The 16955-nt window shown below is 26.4% G+C and overlaps 4 protein-coding genes across 4 annotated transcripts; 1 reads left to right on the top strand and 3 right to left on the bottom strand.

The window, feature by feature from the left end:
* Positions 1–352: 352 nt before the first annotated feature.
* OCT59_025916 (uncharacterized protein) lies at positions 353–607 on the bottom strand (the record flags this gene model as incomplete). The annotated part of the gene is made up of 1 exon (XM_066142817.1): positions 353–607. One exon carries the CDS (start codon positions 605–607, stop codon positions 353–355), a length of 255 nt encoding a protein of 84 aa, XP_065992394.1.
* Positions 608–6315: 5708 nt separating this feature from the next.
* Positions 6316–6866, top strand: OCT59_025915 (uncharacterized protein; the record flags this gene model as incomplete). Its single annotated transcript, XM_066142816.1, has 4 exons — positions 6316–6391; positions 6482–6490; positions 6572–6619; positions 6778–6866. The coding sequence occupies 4 exons, from the start codon at positions 6316–6318 to the stop codon at positions 6864–6866; spliced, it is 222 nt and encodes a 73-aa protein (XP_065992393.1).
* A 3574-nt stretch (positions 6867–10440) lies between these two features.
* On the bottom strand, positions 10441–10859 carry OCT59_025914 (uncharacterized protein; the record flags this gene model as incomplete). Its single annotated transcript, XM_066142815.1, has 2 exons — positions 10441–10668; positions 10728–10859. 2 exons carry the CDS (start codon positions 10857–10859, stop codon positions 10441–10443), a joined length of 360 nt encoding a protein of 119 aa, XP_065992392.1.
* A 5578-nt stretch (positions 10860–16437) lies between these two features.
* OCT59_025913 (uncharacterized protein) lies at positions 16438–16752 on the bottom strand (the record flags this gene model as incomplete). Its single annotated transcript, XM_066142814.1, has 2 exons — positions 16438–16670; positions 16737–16752. 2 exons carry the CDS (start codon positions 16750–16752, stop codon positions 16438–16440), a joined length of 249 nt encoding a protein of 82 aa, XP_065992391.1.
* Positions 16753–16955: the final 203 nt, after the last annotated feature.

Genomic DNA, 16955 nt, shown 5'->3' with positions numbered 1-16955 from the left:
TGACAAATATAATCCAACTTCCAACTTGAAATCGTTAACAAACTTATTTCGCATTCCAGCCATGATATAACATAGACTTACAATTGTTTTTCTTGCTTCAACTTTATTATATGCAGATCTGTTATCAGGAACCAATGCCTTTACTAATTTATCAAAAAGACCTTGTAAACGTGGATCTGCTTTTTCTATCATTTGTTTAAAATGGGTAGGATTAAGCTCTAAATTACCACGCCGCTCATATAGAACCTTTGTAAGCATAGTAACCTGCTCGGCAAATGAATAGCTTTTTGATTCTGTATGTAACAAATAAAAAATTAGTTATAAAAAAAAAAAAATTTAATTTTCAATCATTTTAATATTTACGATTTGAATTTTCTTTATCTGGTTCTAAAAAAAAGGGAACTTCTGACTTTTGAGTATGGTAAGGTTCAACAATACTCATATAATGACTATGACACAATTGTTGTCCGATTCTTAGGTACGTATGTGCTTCATATGTTCCTTTTTTTTGGGCTTTCTCATATGCTAATGAAGTGAATTGATGAAAACGGGTTACTTGATTATTACAATTTCGTACTGAACATGGGCCATGATTTTTTTGGACCATATTGAATAGTTAAAACCCCTACAGATGGGCTGAAAATGGCTCATGGAATGATCTGTAATACGCGTAGTATTATCACGTGTTATTTTATTTAGCCAATCATAATAACGTGACACACGTTGATCATAACCAATAAAAACAAACTTTCCCTATGCTACGTTAAGACTACCCTGCATAAAAAGGTGGATTTAAATTGGATCGTCCATCATCATGTGTCTGCGCCCTGTGCTACAGATTTTTATATAGGGATTCGGAGTGGCGCATCATTTGACATTGATTAGCAGCTCTAATCCCAATACAATTTTGAATTTAGGCTGCATAAATGATTGGCGTAAAAACAAATTATAGCAACTAATCCAATTAGTACTAATTGTAATATAAAATATAAAAAATTTATTGAGCAATCATCATTGTTTTTTTTAAAAAAAAAGTTTTTTGGATTTTCCCATACGACACATTTTCTTTTTTTTTTTAAAAAAAAATATTTTTCAGTTTCTGAATTTTCCCATATGACGAAAAAAAAATCCCTTTCTTTTAAAAAAAAATAAACCTTTTCTTTTACATTTAATTTTTAATTTCTAATGCCTGCACAGCTCTCAAAGTAGGATTTTACCAGGGGGATTGAACATTTCTAATAACAGCAATTACAGGTATTTAATAACTATGCAAAAAACCAAAAAAAAACCCAAAAAATAAAGCTTTCTTTTTTTAGGTATCAGTGGTTTTCTTGGTTTGTCTTCAGACGCGTGGAAATTTGGTAAGGAAGGATTTAATACATTTCTTTTAATCAAACATTTCTAACAGTTTGATTTTTCATTTTTTTAGATAACTGAATAAGGAATAATTTATACACGAACAGAATTGTGGTGAGTATTTTTTCTTTGAAAAATTTTTTAACAAAACATTTACTAACATCATGTTTCTTCCTTTTTTATATGGTTTGTTCATGATTCTGGACGTGTGAAATTTTAGTAGGTTCTTTTAAAATGCTTCTTTTAACATAATGTTAGTTAACAAAATGTTTACTAATGTTTATTTTTGCATTCTGTAGGGTGGTTCTTTGGCTCTTTCCAGACATGGAATTTGTAAGTGTTTTTCATTAATTTTTTTTATTTCTTAATGAAATGAAACATTAAAACTAACATTTTGTGTTCTATATTTTGTAGTTTAGACAGTACTGCAACACCTTGGACATATGTAAATTTTGGTAAATAATATTTTCCTAACATTATTTCTTTAACGAAACATTATTGATGATTCATTCTTTTCTTTTTTTAGTAGATGATCAATTTTTGAGAACTTTGGGTAAGTTCTGAAAATGAATTTTAAACTTTAAAAAATGTCACTAATTTAACTTTTTTTTTGTAGGGAACACCCTTTTCTCTTTTTTAGGTTTTGGTGGTACCCTTCAGAGTGAAGGTTAGTTTGAATTATATTTTTAATTTTTTTTAAAAAATTCTTTTTCATAATTACTAATCATTTTTTCTTTTCTTTTTTTAAATTTTGGTACCTTTTTTTAGGTCTAATGATTCTTTGGATGTTTTTTAGGTTTGCCCGGCTTCCTAATGAACCACTATGACTATTATAATAACTATTATAATAAAAAATGTATTGCATATTATTTATACTGACACTCATTATCTGTTATACTTTGTAATGATTAATATTCCTATTAATATGTAATAATTTTTAAAATATTTCGCAAGGATTGTGAGTGCTGTAAAATCACTACGGCATATGAAGTTTATACCGTAATATATTAAATCGTCGTAATGCCGTAATTATTTAATGCTAAATATACAAAAATTACACAGAGAAAGTAAATATTTTTTTTTTATTATGCCGAAGATAATTTGTAATCCGTAAATCTATAATGCTGATCTTGATGATTTGTTAGATATTTAAATGGTAAAATCCATATTTCGTAACGCCATAAATTCAATTCGGCAATTCCGACGGCGTTTATAAAAATCCCTTGCCATACACAGCCTATGATTCCCTATTTACCACAAAATTCTAAATTAATGCTAATAACCATTCTAGACTTTATATAACAGCTTAGCAGAAAGGTATCTGATTTTCATAATTTTAATAGCCAGGCCCGCGTAAAACGCGGGCATCCAGCTAGTATTATTATAAAAAATTTACTTTGTTTTTGTTTCCCGTCATTCTAATACTACTAAGTAATAGTTCTATCAATTTTTTAGTAATAACAATAGGCTTTGATGATAAGAATTTTTTTTTTTTTGTAACAATAGATTTGATAATGGAAATTTTTTTTTAATATAAATTTTTATTTTAAACAATAGATTAATTACTATGATATAATCTTCTGTAATAATACATTCGCATGATGGTATTCTGAGAAATTTATTTATTTTTTTTTTTGTAACAATTAATTATTCAGAATTGATTTTGTGATGAGTCTGTAAACGTACAAACCATAAATTCTATAATACTGCAACATTTGTTTAATATTATAATATTTGTATCAAGTTATTGTAATACTAAATCATTCTAATTTAATCATATTGTAAATACACTTCACATTATTGTATTCTAAATATTGTAAATATATATATTTATATCATTCAATTGTATTATTATACTAATAAATATATAATATATATTACTGTATGTTCAGTATTATACAATGTCTTCTTAAAATTAAATTCTTAGTCTAATATTAAATACAAATCTACATAACTACTTCAGTTTTTTCTTAACATGCAAAAAGTTTTTTTTAACATATAAAAAATTTTTTAATGTGTGAAAGAATTTTTCTATATAAAAAAATTTTTTCTGAGGGTACTAGGCTTTTTTTTTTTACCTTTTAAATCTTTATTTTATTTAATTTTTATTATTTATTTTATTTTGAATTATTTATTTACTTTCAATTCTTCAAATTTCTAATTACAAACGAAATTTAGTATTATATAAGTAACAAAATTTCTAAACATAAATCAGAATTTTCTTTTCAATACATACACTATAATATGCAATTAATATACTGTATATCCCGGCGCAGCGCGACGGATTACGGCTAGTTTTATAATAAAATAATTGTTAACGTCTCAACGTGGTAAGGACCCATATCACGGGATTGAGCGTTACAGTGTCAACAAGGTTAAAAGAATGTGTCTGTGTTGCATTGCACATTACACACATTACATATGTGTGCTTTGTTTTGAAAAACGGCAATAAAATATTTGTTGCAGACGCTAAGTTTGAGTGGAGAGGACAGAGAAGTAACTTGTGTTATAGAATATCCTATTGGAGAAGCCGACGATTGTTTGTGTATATTTCGAAAATATTTTGAGCGGTGTTGACTACTGCCTCAGCCTCCGGTCATATGATACATATCAGACGATAATTTGTCTATATTTCACAATTTGTGTATATTTCACAACTTGTGAATGAAAAAAAGATGATAAATTATAAACCTTAAAAATAATTAAAAAAAAGTTAATCATAAAATAATGCAGTTTCCCTTTTTTGATTTTAAAATTCTCCTTAACTTTAATTTCTTTGCTTAACAATATTTAAATTAAATTTTATTACCTAAAATTAAAATTATTTTACATATATTTAGATAATTAAAAGCTATTATCAATATCGAAAAAAAAATAAAAGATCACTAGTTTGATATACTTCGTTAAAAAAAAAAAATTTTATACAAAATTTTATAAGTACGTTGGTTAACGAGAATGATTTGTTGTGAAGTTTAAAGCTTATGACGTATAAAACATTGTAATAACTTCCATCCGCAATAATTTGAATATTAAACTCAGTTAATTAAAAAAACAAAAATTCTGTGACATCGTCTTGTTTAAATTACCCTATATAAAATAAAAAAGCGATACACCAGCATCGGATTATACTTTTTTTTTTTGTAACAAATAGGAGTAAGGAGTATATAACAAACATGTAGTGTATGGTTCCATATGTGGTACCGTCTAGCATTTGGTGACAAACAATGTAGATCTGTAAGTGATATTTGACCATACACTACAAGTCTACAAGATATAAACCCATACACTAGTACATGTTATCGTAACAGAAGTAACACCCAATTCTATCAGGTAACGAAAATAAAAGAAATAGGAGTTGATGGCACATGACATAAGATATATTACATTAGTAGGTTACACGTCATTAGTATATGGGATGATTTTATTTTCTTTTTATTTCTGACTTTTAATAATTTTGAAAAATACATTCCACTTTTTTTTCGATAATCATGCCTAAACTTCGAAAGGTATTAATAAACATGACAATTAATAGAGCAACAGCACTAATAATTGATTTCATTAGTTATAATACTCATATAGACTTTCACCATCAGCACGAATTAATTGAAGAAATAATTCTTTCTGATAAATCTCTTACAAAAAGTGAGAAAATGGAAGCAATAAGATTACGTAATAAAGATTATGACAGAGAAAAAATGTTTTATAATTCAGGAATAGGTATTGTATTTTCACTAGATCTTCTTAATAGTTTTTCGTTTTGAATATTCAAATAAATTTTTAATTTCGTATAATTTCGTATCAAATAACCTTTATTTGTCAAATTTTTATAATTTTTATTTAGAAAGAAAATGTAAAAATTGTAATCAAAAATCCTTGGCTACATTATACTGTGAATATTGTGTTCGAAATTTTTTAAAGAAAAATTTTAAATATTGGACATCTGGAAATAATGATATCGATAATTTAATACAGAAATGTCAATTAGAAACATTTGGACCAGATAATATAACTGAATGGATTCCATATAAAAATTTAAAAGATATTAAGTATTTAGCAAAAGGTGGTTTCTCCAATATTTATACAGCCATTTGGATTGATGGAAAATATCAAAATTGGAACTCTAAAAAACAACGATTAATAAAATCTGGACCTGGTAAAGTAGTACTTAAAGAATTAGAAAATGTTAATAGTACAAGTCAAAGTTGGTTTGAAGAGGTTTGTACTAATCTAAAATTTTTAAAAAATATAATATTCTTTAAAATTATTAAAAATTTTTAAAATTATTTATTTTAGGTTAGGTCACTTATTACGATAAGTAATAAGTATTCGGAGGTTATTCCTTGTTATGGATTAACCCAAAATCCATCAAATGGAAATTACATAATTGTAATGAATAAGATGGATATAAATTTAAGAGATTATTTAAAACTAAATCATAACCAACTTACATGGAAAGAAAGAATTAATCTTATTTATTTAATAGTGAATACACTTAATTGTATTCATAAAGAGAATTTAATTCATAGAGATTTGCATTCTGGAAATATATTATACTCCCAGTTTAATAATGGTTGGTACATTAGTGATTTTGGATTTTGTGGTCCTGCAGACAAGTCACCAACAAGTATATATGGAAATCTTCCTTACATAGCACCCGAGGTGTTAAGAAGAGAAAAATATTCTTATAAATCTGATATTTATAGTATTGCAATGCTTATGTGGGAAATTTCATCTGGACAACCACCATTCAATGATAATAAATATCGGAATGATTTAGGTCTTACGTTGGATATAGTAATTCATGGTATTAGACCAGAAATAGTATCAGGAACTCCCCCAAAATATAAAAAATTAATGGAACAATGTTGGGATGCTGATCCATCAAAAAGACCTGATATTAATGAACTTTTGAAAGAAATAAAATATTATCCTATTAAACCGAAAAAATTAAAAATAAAAATGGACGAAGAAACAACTTTCACAAGTAGTAAATTACGTACAAGTAAAATTCATGAATTAAGGAGTACGACAGAAGGTATAATTATTCAATTGCATCAATGTTTATTAATCATTTAATTTCTATTGTTGTTATTAACGTTAATATAATTTTTTTTTCAATTTAAAGAACAAGAAGGTAATATAATAAATAATATAAATTTAACGATTTTTTAATCATTAAAATCAAGTATAATTAAAATATATTTGTTTATAATAGAATTTTACGGTAAACCATATGACTCTAATAATTCTTATAATAGTTGCGGTAAGTATTCATAATTTTACATAAAAAACAATTAATTAATTATTTTAATTATTTGATAAATCGAGTATTTATCAGAACAACAATAAATTAAAAATTTAATTGTCTTTTTATAACAGATTACTATGATAGTTAGCGTTAATTCATTTTTTATTTTACAGATAAAATCGAAATACGTGATAATTCAAAAGAGCTAGATGATTTGAGAATTCCCGATGGTAATGAAATTAATGAATACTTAGTAAAATAATTAAAATTTTTGTACCATTTCGATATTCTGTGAAGTTACTTAATACCTAACATAAACTACTATTACATGTTAGAACTAAAATACAATCGAATTATTTTTTCTTTCATTTTTATTTCTATTTTTATTTATCTTGAATTATTTTAAACACTAAAACTAGAATAGTAAGATTTCTTACAATTTTTAGTTTGTAATTTAAATAGTTCATTTCGTAATATTATATTTTGAGTTTAAAGCCGCTCTTAGTTAAAAAAAATTATAATATTATATTCGCTAAACAACAAGTGAAATATTGCAGAATACAGTTATTGATAACCGGCAAAAACATGACAATTAGAAATAAAATTAAAATTGTGCTGGAAAATGCCAATTAGCTTTATTTAATAGTATGTTGTATTACAAAGAAATATAATTTATATATAGACACGTAATCAAAACAATATAACGGTGTAATCCTAGTGCAATACATTTGTCAAAATTAATTACTATTATTACTATTAAAAATTAAAAAGACCGATGATTATTATCATTGGTCATATAATGTCGATAATTTAGTCCTATAGTTTGCATCATAATCTGAGGAAAAAAGTAAAAAAAAAATGTAATTTAACAAAAAGCCAAAGTTTCGTCTTTTTATCTTGAAATTATTCGAACAACAATCTTTTTAACACAATAAACTATAAAATTTATTCGGATATGCAAAGTATATATTCATATACAGTATAATCTTAAGTAAGATTCTATAAATATCTATAAATATTTTCACAACTTTTCCTTAAAAATAATTCGCTATTTTTTTTATAATATTCTTTAATACAAAATAGAATATAAATGATATAACATGTAGTGATTCAATATTAATAGTCTTTGATTCTAAAATTAGGGTAGATTTTCTTCTTCCAAATGAATATAAAATAATTATTTAGTATATGTGCATGAGCGATAAAAAATTAATGAATAAATTACTTCAATCAGCAAAATTTAAATTACTGTATATTTCTTATAAGTCTTTAATAGAATAAAATTAATGACTTTTACAAATAACTTCTAAAAGAAATAGGAAAAATATATATAATTAGTTTATTATAAAAAGAAAAAAAAACTCCAAAATGTTTATTATAAAATGAAAAAAAACCCAAATCATTTACCGAAAATTTATCCTTTTATTCTGTAAAAATATATATCTTTTTGCTTTATTTATTTCAATAGGCTGTTACAGAAGTAAACTTCTAAAAAATAATAAAAGTAGTTGTAATAAATAAGAATAAATACAGAGTGAATAAAAATAATCATAAAGTATAATATTACTATTTTATGAGAAAATGTAAATTCCGAATTACCTCGAATTATTTTGCAAGGAGTCTAAAAAGTGTTTAAAATATGTATTTTAATTTCGCTATTATATTTTTTGTGGCGCTATTAAATTAAATAGTAAAGAACTAAAGATATCACGAATTTAAGTTTTGTGTAGCATTATATAAAATCTAGCTAATAAAGATGCGCACACTTGAGTTAAGTAAATACATAATACAAAATTACACGCCTAATTTAGATTTTGCAATTTATTTTTTACATATTACTCCATTAAATTAGAAAAAAAAACTGAATGGTAAAGTCACTGTTCGAAGTGATACACTATGGAAACCTTGATGTACGTGATTGAAACTACATTTCCACAAAAACTGGAAACTTCATTGAAATCTGGCGTACACCATGGAAATTGGACAGATTTCCACCAAATTTTAATAGTATAAACTTCATGTAAACCATATCTCTCGACCTGTGAGTCTGTGAAGTTACGAAAGCCTATGAAGTATGGTATAATTTCAAGGTTTTGGTTTCGGCCAGTCATATAAAATTTCTTGTTTAACAATCTCACCTGGTGGCCAAACTTTTATCCGAAGTCACGCGATTTATAATTCTGGCTGGCCAGAATTACAAAATAATTTCGGTCATGTTCTTAAATTTCGGCCAGAGTTTCGCTTCAGATTTCGAATCTTTCGGATTCGGCTACATGTATAGATTGTATAGTATAGATCAGTATAAATATATACAGGTTCGTATTAACTAATTTACGTTATCTAAAATAAAAAATATGTAAAGCAAATATACTAAGCATATCGGCTGATCAGAAAAGCCTCCCATAATTTTATATGCTAATGACAATTAAGTAACCCATCAGTTATATAATGAACTCATTAACTGAGCTTAAATATTAATTGGCTTGATTTTTCCAATCAGCCGATTGTAAGTATGTAAACATCACTTTCTGATATAAGAAATACAATATAACGCCAAATTTCACAATTAATATTTTCACTATCATTATTTTCTAAAACTACATCAATTAATGTTGATAGGTCAATATCAAAACTAATACTTAATTTAGTATTTCCTCCTTCATAGAGTTCATTATTATTACTTAAAGAGATTAAAAAATTGGATATGATTCCTGTTATAACTGCATAACTAATTATCGTGCCAGATTTTCAAATTTTATTTTTTATTTAACGTGATCCTTTAATATTATTTCGGCATTTGAAACATTTTTTTCAAAATAATTCCTTATTCGTTTAAAAATACCAACTTTCTCTAGTACTGTACAATGACATTAAAAACCTTATTTTGTTTGATATGACAACAATTTTTAGAAAAATATCTCAATGTGTGGCGTTCAAGGTTTAAAATACCGAATAATAATTATCCAAATCATGTGCGCAGATTATGTGTAACCTGGAAACAAATCCGGCTACCACTTTTTTTTTATTGATAATGCTAGGGTCGTTCATATAACAGCGATTTAATCAACAGAATTACAAAAAAGAATATGTATAAAAAAAATAAAATTAAGCCTATTTGCGAATTTAAAAAAAATTAAAGGAAGTGCGAAGATTATTTTGGTTGTATAAATAATTTGATAACCTAACACAAAATAAGTTGTATAAGTTGCATCAAAAATTTTGAGATTATGGCTAGAATTAAAGGATAAATGTAATTTTTAATAAAAATCAAATTTTCATGTGTTTTTCAACAATTATCCGTAACATGACCTTTTTGAACTTAACAAATTTATTAATTGTATTTAATTAAGCATACCTATTTATTTAAATGAAAAATTTTGCTTGCTAACCGGGGATAAATTTTTATTTGTCAACCGCTAAATTTTGACCAATCAGAGTAGATCATATGCCCACATGAATTTCGGCAAATGTGGCTGATGAAATGATAGCATGAATATGATCATCAGGTGATTGAATACTCCGGCAACCGAAGAGAGCCGGAATCTAGTAATTCGAGTCATTATTTTAAAGATTTAATAAATATAATTCAAAGTTTGCAAATTTAAAATTAGAGAGACCCTTGTTAATTAAAATTGAAAATTGAAAGCAATATAGTTACAAATATTATTCATTACAATGATTAATGTACAAATAAACAAATAAATTAACCATTACAATTAATCAGCAGTATATGTTTTTTGCATAATGTCCTATTACATGAACAATTCTTACATCGCCTTAAAGTTTTACTTTCACGATTTTCATGAGAATTCTCCAATGGCGCACCTGCTATTGTATTAATTTGTCTGATAAAGCTTATTACCCTCGATGGAAGACTTTAATCCTACCCGACCCTTATGTCTTTTATATTCTGGTGGAGGAATATCTTCAGTACTATCTAAATCATCAAAACTATGTAGTTGAATTGAAGTCTTACCTTCTTGTCTGTTCCTTTTTAATAATCCATTGATTGGTAGTATTATAAAGACTAAAGTCTTCATCCTCAACGGCCTTCTTGAGTACTTCTTTAAACACTGGGAATTTTTCCATATAGATCTCTAATTCGCCTTGCCTTTGCCTTTACTTTTTCTTCATCATTATTTAAATCACCACGAATTTGAAACACAATACCATTTGTCATATAGTTAGTTTCAACTACATGATCTCCTTGAGTTGTTATAAAAGGACCATTAGCTGCAACCATGTTTTGGTCCATCTGCATATAATTATCTTTAAATCAACGAATAGGAATAAGTTTAATGTTAAGTTTGGTCATTCTTACCAGGTTATCAAAGAAAAAAAGTTCTCTTGATAGACCAAATTCTTCAGGAATATTAATATTACTAATATTGAAGGATGGTGGTGAAAATAGTTCGTTTATATTAAAAATGTTGAAAGAAAAAGGAAAGCAGTAAAAAAAGATCTAATAGATAAAATAATATTTAACTATTTAATCAATATGGCACATAGATAAGCGGCTAATGCAAGATCAACCAACAATTTTTCTATTTCAATATACATTGTATATATTCATAAATTAAAGAAACAAGTTCCATAAATATTTCTTACAACCCGTTATCATGCTAACGAAAAAAGGCGTATAAGGTAGAGTAGGATCATTCCAAAATAGAAAATTAAGATGACGTTAGTCAGTGTTGGCATTTGGCCGTTTTGGCTGGTGTGACGGGCAGTTCACCACTATCTACAAGATGCTGCCACCATCTTGGTCACAAGGAGTAAAGGTTAGTAGGGTTAGCAAACATGATAACAAAAGGATTAAATAAGTGCTTGGTTTAGTGGGTTTGGTTATGGTAAACTATAGCTGTAAAGGTTTGGGCATAGTTTTCCTATCGGTTGTGACTCAATATTCATTTTGGTTTGGTTATAGTTCGATAGAGACATTAACGTTATAGGGTTAACGTTAGAGTTCGGGTCTTATAATTAGACATTTAGGTTTGATATTGTATGAGTTTGGTTTAGAGGTTGGAACCGATCAAAAAAACCTTAATCGATTAATAATCGATTAACCAAGGGCCCTAATCGATTAATAATCGATTAATATTAAAATATTAAAAATTTTTTTTTTTTGACCGCAGATTGCACCAAATTGTTTTTGATCATACATTTAGTTATAAGGAAAGTCTTATTTATTATTATTATCATTAAAAAATTAATACAAATTCTTCCAAGTTCAGAGAACACGTGACCAAAAATTCACAGCTTTGGGCCGCATTAGATAATTTGACCAGAATTATGGGTTGATAATTTTAATCGATTAACCGATTTTTGAGATACCTTAATCGATTAACCGTCTTAGTCGATTAATTAATTGATTAACCTTAATCGATTCCAAACTCTAGTTTGGTTTTAATATGGAAATATTAACGTTATAGATTTATCGTTTGAGTTTGGGTCTTATAATTAGACATTTAGGTTTGATATTATATGAGTTTGGTTTTATTATTTTATGACTATACATCTTTTGATAGCGTTATTGTTTGATGTTAATATAAGTTCATTTGATTTATGTTATAGTCATGTTTCGATTTTATAAGTTCGGTCATGTTATTTGTTGGACATGTTAAATACATGCATAAGTATGGTTACAAAGTTTCGTACATAGTTTCCTTACGCACTTAAAATATTTCGATGTTAAATTTTTAACTTTATTATTTTTCTTGAAAAAAAATACATAAAGGACTTGGTTCAGTACTTCGAGACTAAATTTCTTTTCAGGAAATTTTCTGGGAATTCTGTTGAAAAAAGTCTCTGGTAAAACAAGAGGAAAATTGAGTTATTTTATACAAATTGGGGTTTCACTAATTTCTAGGTGATATTAAAATATTATTGGTATTTCTAAGTTACAATTGTTTAAATGTTCCTATTCCTTGGCTGTGCCACATAACCTGTTTGGTTGATCATCAGGTCAGATGGTTCTCATGCTGATCATTAAGTCCTTGACTGATCGTCAATTCGGGTACTTCTTGCTGATCATCAGGTTAAATGATCGTCCTGTTAAATGATCTTCTTGATTATGTAATCATTGCTATTTAAGATCACGTGATTGCTAATCATTAATTACGTCATTCTACAATTGATTTTCTTCTTGTTGGTTTTGATTTACCTACTACTTTGTGTTCGGTTGTGTTTTATGATGAATTCTGGCACTACACCGGCCACCAAAATGGCGGCCAAACTTTTTAATAAGTTTTAGCCAGCCAAAATGGCAAAGTCTCTAATAAATTCTGACCATATAATGATAATGATTTATCTTTCATTATCAAATTTATTCAATTTTATGTTTATTTATTTATTTTGAAAATTATAAAATTACAATTAATCTAAAATATCCTCAGTAAAATTGTTTTCTCTATTAATACTTCAATAAAACCACCAAATTGAGACATCTAATAAAATAATTTTATAAAACAATTTTTTACTGTACTAATGAATCATGTATGAAAATGAATTAGATTCTTGGCCATTTGATTAATATTATGTTTGGCCGATTTGGCCTATTTAGTTCTCAATTCCCAATCAACTTTAGTCATCAATTTTGGCCGTTGGCTTTGGTCGATCAGCCAAATCAGCCAACGGCAAAACAAATTGGTTTGGCCACGACTGACGGTTAACACAAGATAATATAAAAATGGTTTCCTTTCTCCGCTCCGGACAATTGCCATTATTAAATTTCATTCCCATCCTTTTGCATCATTCCTATGGATTTACTGACAAACAATTACTTTATTAAAATGTTCAGTCGTCAGATATAGACATAATTGATTGTTTTTTAACATTAAATCATTTTTTTTAAAAAAAGATAATAATAAATATGGGCTGAAAGTTTTATACAAAGGATTCAGATGTTAGGAATATAAATAGTTTTTGATGAGCATAAAAAAAAAAATTGCAACTTTCAATATTCAACCTCTAAAAATTGAGTCAATTTAATTATTATTTTTATTTACGTTTAACTACTTGCTTCAAACATGAAACTATAGTGAATGATGTTTCGATTTATGTGCATATTAAACTTATTATAATCCTTTTTGAATTTCGCATAGAAATTTGCTAAAAGATTATTTTTTAAAAAAAATCTGAAATAAATAGTTTAGTAATAAAGTAGATTGTCCTGACTCCTGAAGAAGCTATATCTAAAAATCTTGAATTAGCGAATGTCGATCTCAAGGACTGTAATCTTCATAGGAATATTTTTTAAAATGGTTATTACATATTTATATAATACATTTAATAATAATTTTCTTTTAAAACGAACTTGTGTCGCACCATATTTTTTACCTTATGCTTTTCATTGCTTAAAAGATTATAAACTTATCACACCTTCACACGCTAATTTATAATGAATTTCAATTAATATTATTATAAAAATTATCATTATGGATATAAAAATAAGCATAATAATTCGCTTTAGATTAATCCTGCGGCCAATAGCCATTATTTATAAAAATTATAATCTAAGATATATAAAGATAAAACGGTAAATTATGACAAAAATAAGTCAATAAAATCAGTAAATATCATTGGTATTCGTAATTAACTGAAATGAAAAATAAAAAAAAAATGAAAAGAATTGCGAAAATTGTAAATATATCCTGAAATACAAGTAAAATATTATAAAAAATATTCATTAATAACTCTATTTTAATTTTGGATGTGAGGATCTGATTGCACTTCTTGGATCATTGCTTACGTTTGTTTATTTCTTGTAGGGTCCCTTGACCCTTGACCAGTGCGATAATCGAGTAGTACAGCTCACCCTTGCTATAGTGAAGCTCATGGGCTGAAGGTTAAGATTCACTATAGTAAGGGATTCGCTATAGCGAAGGTGAACTGTATTAAGAATTATTATTTATATAGAAAATCCGTACCTGAGCTTTTCTTTACTATAGCAAATTATTCACTATATAAAAATTCACTATAGCGAGGGTGAACTGTATAACGAATATTCGATTTCTTTATGGTAAACTTTATATTACATATGGGCTGATTGGAAAAATAAAGCCAATTAATATTTAAGTTCAGTTGATGGGTTTATTATATAACTGATGGGTTTACTTATTGTCATTAGCATATAAAATTATGGGGGGCTTTTCTGATCAGCCAATATAAATACAAAAAAAAGTTTCCTTTGATGAAAGTTTTTTAATTTTTGATTTTAAAGCATTAAGAAGTCTCAATTAATTATAAAAATATACAATAGATTATTTTTTCCAAATTATTCATATATATATATATACAAAGATTTTATTGCCAATAGCATTTGCAATATTTCAATTATTATGTCTATAATTTCTATTTGATAATGGTACAAATAAGACAATAAGTCACTAATTTTTATTACTTGATAAACAAAATTGTAATTATGAATCAAATATATTATTACAAAATGTCTTTATAGTTAATTCAAGCTAAAGTTATCAGTTATTTCCTTAGCAATAAGTCTTGCGGATTTTTTTCGTAAACTTATGTTTTTAAAATGCCACAATCTTTTTACCAGTTTATACAGTTTATATAAAAAAATGGGACATAATAATTCGGAAATTTATTGCATTCCTTCAGGTGTAAATTTTTTCTCATAAGTTGAGCTCGATAGGCAGTTGCATATAATCTATGAAAGGCGAGTTGGCTATGTGGGTGATGAATGATGGTGCTAAAGTATCTAGTGGAATAAAATTATGTACAGACGATTATGTCCGTCTATAAAGATTATGGCTATTTCTTCTTTAAGAGTCTATGGTGCCCTACTTGCCAGTTGGTCATCTAACTCTAAATACGCTTTCCTTGGATATCGAAAAACTATCCCAACCCAGTAAAAAGTCATTGTATATAAATCGTGCAGTTTTTGTTTTATTTTTGTAATAATCATCTAGTTTTTGTTTAGTATTTGTATAATTGAATAAAATCGCATTTTTTCATAAAATTTAATCATATGATTATTGTAGGCTTTTCATAACATTATTAATATTCTGATATTTAAATTTTATTTCGTAAACTTAAATGTATGATTATTGTAGATTTTTTATAAAGTTATTAAATTCTAACATTTATTAAATGGAAATTGTACAATTATTTTAATATGGATTTTTGAAATTTGTTTGAAATTTGTACTATTTAATGATTCGTGCAATTACTAATTACTTTCACCATTTGAATCTATATAATTATCATTAGGATCATAAAACTATTTTCACATGATTTTAAGAATCTATACATTGATCAATCACTCTCATATCAATAAATTGCTCAACTAGCGTATTTTTGCAATATCTTTGTTATATGGTGAAAATTAATTAATGGAATATCATATTCTATATGTAAAAAATATGCAAATATAAAATTAGAGAAATATGCTAAAATATAATATCAATATATGATATATATATATAGTTTAGGAATCATAAACTTCGTAGCCACGCTCAATTAAGGCAATGTATTACTAGACCTACACTAAAGATGACTTTAGCAAGGCTTTCTTTGTGAATTAAAAGAAATTTCATACACTTTGCCAGCTGGTGGGATAGCTTATGACCTCTAACCTCAAGTCTGTTTATACTAATAAATCCAGAATATTTGCATCGCTAATAAAAAGTATAGTTAAGGCACTTCAAAGAATCCCTAAAAAGAAAAAAATAAATAAATGAGCAATTAGTAAACATTCATCAAAATTAAAATAAATTACAGCCGAATATACTAAGAGATATAATCAATATATTAACCAAATTTTACGTGTCTAGATCCATCTAAAGAGCAAATAGTTGTAGGTTCAATATTTGTTAGTTTAGTTCTATTGATGTACTATTATCAGATTTGTCAATATTTTCTTGAAAAATTGGTTCGTAATTAGGAGATTCTAAGTCTAAAATTTCAGTATTTTTGTCATTTTCTTCATCTTTGCTTGATTCTCGTTTTAAAATCTCAATATCTTTATCATCTTTATCAGATTCTTGCTCATCAGTACTTGATTTTTGAATATTTCCACTTTGAGAGTATGAAACTAAATTTTGGCCTTTGCATTTCAAACAATTACAAAAAACTTTTAGTCCTTTGTTACTTTTCTTTTTTTACTTTTGACAGTTTTTAATAGACATTTGAATAATTATTAATCGGGATATTAAGAAAAATTGCTGCTGGTTAAAATATGGTATAAAATCTAATAGTTACACACATTCCTTATTTGTATAACAAAAAACTTTTAAATTTTACTTATTATAGTAGACAATAGATCAATTAAAAATAGTTATGCAATAAGAATTTAACTTAAATAATTATGACGTATTATAAGTTTATATAA

Source organism: Rhizophagus irregularis, chromosome 6, assembly GCF_026210795.1.
Source record: "Rhizophagus irregularis chromosome 6, complete sequence".
NCBI classification, from domain to species: Eukaryota; Fungi; Glomeromycota; class Glomeromycetes; order Glomerales; family Glomeraceae; genus Rhizophagus; species Rhizophagus irregularis.
The sequence above is the reverse complement of the archived record's forward strand: the minus strand, read 5'-3'. Positions and strand labels throughout refer to the sequence as shown.